This window comes from Primulina eburnea, chromosome 13, assembly GCF_022965805.1.
Source record: "Primulina eburnea isolate SZY01 chromosome 13, ASM2296580v1, whole genome shotgun sequence".
Classification (NCBI taxonomy): domain Eukaryota; kingdom Viridiplantae; phylum Streptophyta; class Magnoliopsida; order Lamiales; family Gesneriaceae; genus Primulina; species Primulina eburnea.
Window position 1 is genome coordinate 695,334 of NC_133113.1, and position 6,153 is coordinate 701,486.

General features: G+C 34.8%; 1 protein-coding gene across 1 annotated transcript; it reads left to right on the top strand.

The window, feature by feature from the left end:
• Window positions 1-912: 912 nt before the first annotated feature.
• On the top strand, window positions 913-4,655 carry LOC140808791 (filament-like plant protein 7). The gene is made up of 5 exons (XM_073166052.1): window positions 913-1,135; window positions 1,242-1,368; window positions 1,664-3,458; window positions 3,536-3,593; window positions 3,999-4,655. The coding sequence occupies exons 1-5, from the start codon at window positions 1,067-1,069 to the stop codon at window positions 4,440-4,442; spliced, it is 2,493 nt and encodes an 830-aa protein (XP_073022153.1). The 5' UTR covers window positions 913-1,066; the 3' UTR covers window positions 4,443-4,655.
• Window positions 4,656-6,153: the final 1,498 nt, after the last annotated feature.

The following is a 6,153-nucleotide window of genomic DNA, read 5'->3' on the forward strand; positions in this document are numbered from 1 at the left end:
CCCGTCGATCAACATTTAAATTAAATAATTATCCATTAATTTTTTATTACAACCACTCATGTTGTTTCATGCCTTTCTTGACTTTTTCTGTTAGCCTTTCAATTTTTAACACGATCCATCTTAGACATATATGAAATTAACATATATAGTGAAAAAATATTCATAAAATATTTTTAATTGAAAAATTGTTAAATATATTCCGCACATAATAATTTTAAATATATAATAAAAGGAAAGTTATTTTGGCAACAACATTTTATATAGACAAAAACTTGTGTGAGATGATCTCATGAGTCGTATTTTGTGAGACGAATATCTTATTTAGGTTATCCATGAAAAAATATTATTTTTTATGCTAAAAGTATTACTTTTTATTGTGAATATCGATAAGATTGAACCGTCTCACAGATAAAAATTTGTGAGATCATTTATCAATAGACCTACTCTTTTATGTATGATTTGTTTAAATAATTTGTGGGGTGTTTTCAAAATCCAAAGTGTAACATAAACTTTTTCAAGAAATGATAAGAATCGAATACAAAATGTAATGATTATATCGAGGATGTAAAAAATGATGTTTAATTATCCTTTCTTAAAAGAGGAAATTACAGTTTTTAAATAAAACTTATTTTAGAATAATTACATTTTTTAATCTTGTTATTTACATTTTTTATAACATTATTGATTGATTATGGTCTCACTACATTAAATTGCATTTTTTCCAAATTTAAATATTCTTTTTATCAAAATACTGATATATATCATCAATCATACGACAATATTCAATGTTACATCAATATTCTTTTACTGCTGCCATGGAAATGATTCACATTTTCACTGTTGAGTTAACCCCAAAATTCACCCACTGCAATTCTTGTCGGTGGAACTTGAAATAAAAGCTGTACTTCTTCCCTCATTACAAATGAATATAAACTCCAATTACAAACTTTAAGCTACCAAATATATTCAAGAATTGAAGTTTACAGCCAGGTTGTTTGTTGTTTCTGTAAACAGATTAAAAATAATAATTTCTGCCATTTTCATTACTGGAAATCAAGAAGATATAATGGACCAGAAAACTTGGTTATGGAAGAAAAGATCTGCAGAGAAGACAATACTTGCAAATGGGGAGGAGGTAATATAATTATTACATGTTCTAAATTTATTTTTGGAAATTTATAAGCTTAAAAATTAAAATGACAAGATCAATGTGATATTTTTGTCTACAATGGAATTTATAGGTGCAATCATATCCAAGTGATGTTGAGAAATCTTTGATTGAAAGATTGACTTTTGTGCTTGAAGAATCTTCTGCTAAAGATGATATTGTGCAGGAGCAGAGAAGAATTGCAGGAGATGCTGTGCAAGGTCACATGTGCTCATAAAATACACAATTATTTTAACATATAGCATTTTCTTATTTTCAAACTTCTTTAATTATTTATAAATTTAAAATTCATGCAAAATCAAACTACTGACGAAAAGTTCAAGGTAAAAATGTTTTAGCAACATGTGAATGATGACTTGGAAATTTAATGAACAAAATGTATTGGTTGAAATATCATATGATATTTGAATAGTTTTCAAATGAAATAATCAGATTTGGCTTGTTTGTTTGTTGTGTGTTCGAGGCTCATCTAGTTTTTGTTTGGATCAAATTCAGACAAGCTGAAAGCAGAGGAAGAATTGATGCGTCTAAGACAAGAACTAGATGAAACTAAGCAAGAAAAAGTGCTTGCAGATGAAAGATTATCCCAATCAAACTCTGCGTTGAAAGTTAGTATGGATCAACTGAGCCGAATTCAAGAACACCAAGATAAAAGCACCCGGGATGCTGTCATGAAAACGACCCTCGAATTCAAGAACTTGCAAAAAAAGATCGAGGAGAAGTTGGTGGAAACGAGAAAAAGGCTTGCGGATTCGGCGGTCGAGAGTTCTTATCTTAGCAAGGCCTTATCAGTAAAAGAGAAGCTGATTGAAGATCTGAACAATTACAAGTGTCAAACAGAAGCAGAGTTAAAAGCTTTGTTGGAAAGATTGGACTCTGTTGAGAAAGAAAATGTGTTTTTGAGATACGAGTTTCGGGTTCTTGAGAAGGAACTCGAAATTCGAAATGAAGATTTGGAATACGGCCGACTTTCTGTTGAGGCTTCACAGAAGCAAAACTTGGATAACGTGAAGAAAATGAAGAAGTTGGAAACCGAATGCCAGAGGTTACGTGCTTTGACACGTAAAAGTCTCCCGAGTCCAGATTTCTTGGTGAATGTAAAGAGTAATGTTGAAATAGTGGGAAGAAATCAGATTGATGTTAGGAGGAAGAAAGGTACAACCACTTGTGGTTTAGTCCCTGAAGACGCAAGTAAAAAGGTCTTCTTTTTACTTGATCAAGTGAAAGATTTGGAGAAAGAAAACAAGATTCTTAAAGAGAGTGTGGCTAAGAAAGATGAGGAAATCATATATCTGCTGAAAATGAAGAATTCAAGTGAGGCTAGTGCTTGGGATTCTTCTGCACTTGAATGCAGAATGATTGGAGCTTCTTCTGATATGAGATTAATGGACGATTTTGTCGAGATGGAGAAACTAGCAATAGTTTCCGTTGACACCCCATATACCAGATCGTATTCTGCTTCTGAAAAGAGCCACTCGTTATCAGATTCCTCGAAGGAGAGAGATGGGAATCGTTTGATTTCCACGAACATGGAACTTGTTCCAATAGAACTACCCAAGTTTCCAGAGGATAGGTCTTCAAGAAAACCAAGGGATTGGCTTCAAGATGTGACTGATGTGGTTTTGAAGGAAAGTGAGTTTTCGAAAAGAAGCATCGACGAACTTCTTGAAGACGTCAGGCTTGTTTTGAACAGTGCGATGCGTCCTGAGACATCTCAGATACGTCCCATCAGTGGTTACCTTACATGGAAATCTTCAACACCAACTTCCCCTGGCACGGCTCTTGAAGAATCGAGCAATGAAATTTATGGATCTGAAATGAAAAAATCAACAGTTAGGGATGAATTCAAGAAGCACTTAGGTGGGGATGGGCCTGGAACTGCATTTAATCTTGAATCTGTGCAGAATCTCATGCTTGAAATGGAGAAGATTCATTCAAGTTTTCAAACACAAATTACAGGACTGAAGAATGAGTTAAACTCCATAAAATCTTCAGAGAAAGATTTTGAGGCCACCAATCAGAAGAACGAGGCATTGCTGCATAAACTTCAGCAATCACAGCAAAGAGTTACAAATCTGCAAGATGAGATGGAACTCTTGAAAGAATCGAAGAAACTCTTGGATGATCAAGTCCAGGATCTGGAAAACCGACTTTCGGTTACCAAAGCTAAGCTCAATGAAATTGTGCAGAAGCTATCTACTGCTGAAGTAGTGTTGGATAATAAAACCCAAGGTTGTGAAGAGTTGGAAGGCATGATCCTTGAACTTCAACTACAGCTACAACTTAAAAGGTACCTTTAGTTTTTTTATTTCAACATTTTGAAGAATCAGTTCTAAAAATTGACTCCCCCCAACATTTGATGAATAGCAATACCACCTACCAGCATTCAGTGGACAAAGAGAATCCAGAAGAGCTTCTCCAAACAGTAAGCTTTCATTCTTTATACACGTGTAACTTGAGTGATCGTGTTTTTCATTTGACCATTGAGGGGTAAAATGAAGTTTTGTGGTGGTGTTCTTTTATTGAAACTGCATACTTGCTGTATACATGATTCTATGTTATAAAGACTGAATTAGACGGCGGCTGATTACCATCATCTCATATAAATATACATGATATACAATATATTACATAAATAGCTTACGAGGTACGTCTCACCCGATATAGCGAAAAAATATGAAACTTTTATGCACGATTTCTCTAAAAATTCAAAATTCGTCCCCCAAATACATTAAATCGTTCTCTTTTTGCCCCAGTTCAATTTCCTATCTTCTCGTGTATCATATGGGCATCCTTACATTACTAACAAAATGACTGTTGAAACTGGCAGGGAATGGAGATAACAAGAGCATCAGAAAAGTTGGCAGAATGTGAAGAAACCATACTCAAGCTGGGAAAGCATCTTAAAGCACTAGGTTCAGCCAAAGAAATGGCAGTAGTAGACAAGGTTCTATCCATCACAGACAAGAGCATTAACAAGTTTAAGCTACGTCCATCTCTACGCGATCAGATGTTACTCGAAGATCGTGCCAAATTGCAGCCCTTAGAGTCCCCTAAGACCAAAGAAGTCATAAGCATGACTAAATCAGGCGTCCAATCTGTCCTTCTAGATAAAGCACATACAGGGTCTAAGCACAAAACTAAAAGTTCAAATGAAGGGGCATTGGTGATTTTTCCGAGCAGAAGGAAGGGAGGGCGACTTGGTTTTCTTAGAAAGCTTATGTTTAGAAAGAAGAATTCCAGCAACAGGAACACAACATTCTACTTTGGATAATAGATGACACGCAGTTGTTACAGCAAAGATCCATGTTCTTAACAATAAAGATCTCTGATTGTTGTGTGTATTTTGTATAAAAACTTTGTTAAGGTTTCTGTTTTGCCTTTAGTCTTAACGGGTGCTTCGTTTTCTTCTACTGATGGCTGCGTTGTTGAAGAGGGATTTCGATAAACCAAGTATGCACAACAGTGTTATGTGTTCGCATATATATATACATGTGTTGCTGTGTTCTCATTCATAAATTTAGTTTAAAAAAATGTGCTAAACCAGCATAATTCTAATCCCAGTGATCCTCTTAAATATGTATCAGTACAATTTCGAATTTTGCAGATCCTTATGTTATTATAAACACTTTCCTCAAGGCTTTACTGTCGACACACGGTGCAGCTTTCGTTTCGATTGTTACATCTTCAGCTCTGGAAGTCTAGAATTGGCTTCTTGGCTGTGTACATGGCCGATAAAACAGGGGGATATACAAGATATGATCTATCAATTCTCTTAGTGGTTTAACATCCGTTTAAAATCACACGCGAGAATAGTGGCTAGTTTGTGTCTCGATGCTTCTAACCAAGCAAAGATCGAGCCCGAATCCATTGTGATATACCACAGCCACATTTCAAACATATTTTCTGCTCAAAATACTTTTCATGTGGTTCAAGATTAATGAAATTCGTAAGCATTCATGATACTGCTAAATAACAAGGTATGATATCAAACCCCCATCTCATGCACTCCCAACCCCATTACTCAACATATCAAGCAAGACTTGGACTACAATTTTCCTAAACAAATAGTCTACATCATGGTAATAACTCAAAAACTCGGCTAAATGATCAATAGAAGGCACAAAGAACCAGAGACTCAGGCGAGAAGTTGATTAAAAAATACTGACCCTTGTTACTAATAGGAACACTCGGCTAAATTAAATGTAGACACACATAAATGCATGAAACAGAAACAACATAGAACCAAACGGACTCAGCTGAGAAATTGATTCAAATATACAGCCCCGTGGTGCTGATCTAAATCTTAGCTAATCAAGCCGTAAATTCACAGAAATGTAAGTAAGCCATGAAAACTATCAAGAACCACAAAGTCCCATAAGAGAAACAGATTCAAACAATACAAATACGTGCACCAACACAATGAATGTGATCACAAATCATAGTAATAGAGGATATTATAATTTTCTGCCTGAATTTGATCAAACTTCTAGAGAAAATCATATATTAGCAAATAACTTTTATAACTATCAACTAAACATTCATGACCGTTGGTTTTCTTATGGCTACAGTATCTCTAATCTTCATCTTTTCTTTGCATGATCCCTGCTCTGTCACTTGCTGCTGTCTTAAAGTGTAACACTAAACATTACACTAACACCAATGTGGCTTCCCAACTCCAATGAAATCAAGTGAAGCCAACATATGATTCATGATGATACCAAAAATTAAACAAAAAGTTACACTTCTAGCACCAAAACAACCTGTTAAAGTTGAATTGAATGAAAGCGAAACTTCGTATTTACTAGCTATTATGAATATCCACCAAAGTTCCGCTGCTTTGTTTTCTGAAAAACCTTCTTTTTTTAGTAAAAAACACAAAACTTGAATGGGAGTGAAGCCACGTACCATACAACCAACAAAACCAACAAAAGAAAATTAAAGAAACCATTACAATATAGAAACCAAAGCAACCTGTTAAACTT

Bases quoted from the DNA above. Each gene is read 5' to 3' on its own strand.
- LOC140808791 (XM_073166052.1), top strand. From the start codon at position 1,067: ATGGACCAGAAAACTTGGTTATGGAAGAAAAGATCTGCAGAGAAGACA. The intron at 1,136-1,241 runs GTAATATAATTA...TGGAATTTATAG, and splicing joins TACTTGCAAATGGGGAGGAG to GTGCAATCATATCCAAGTGA. The intron at 1,369-1,663 runs GTCACATGTGCT...GATCAAATTCAG, and splicing joins TGCAGGAGATGCTGTGCAAG to ACAAGCTGAAAGCAGAGGAA.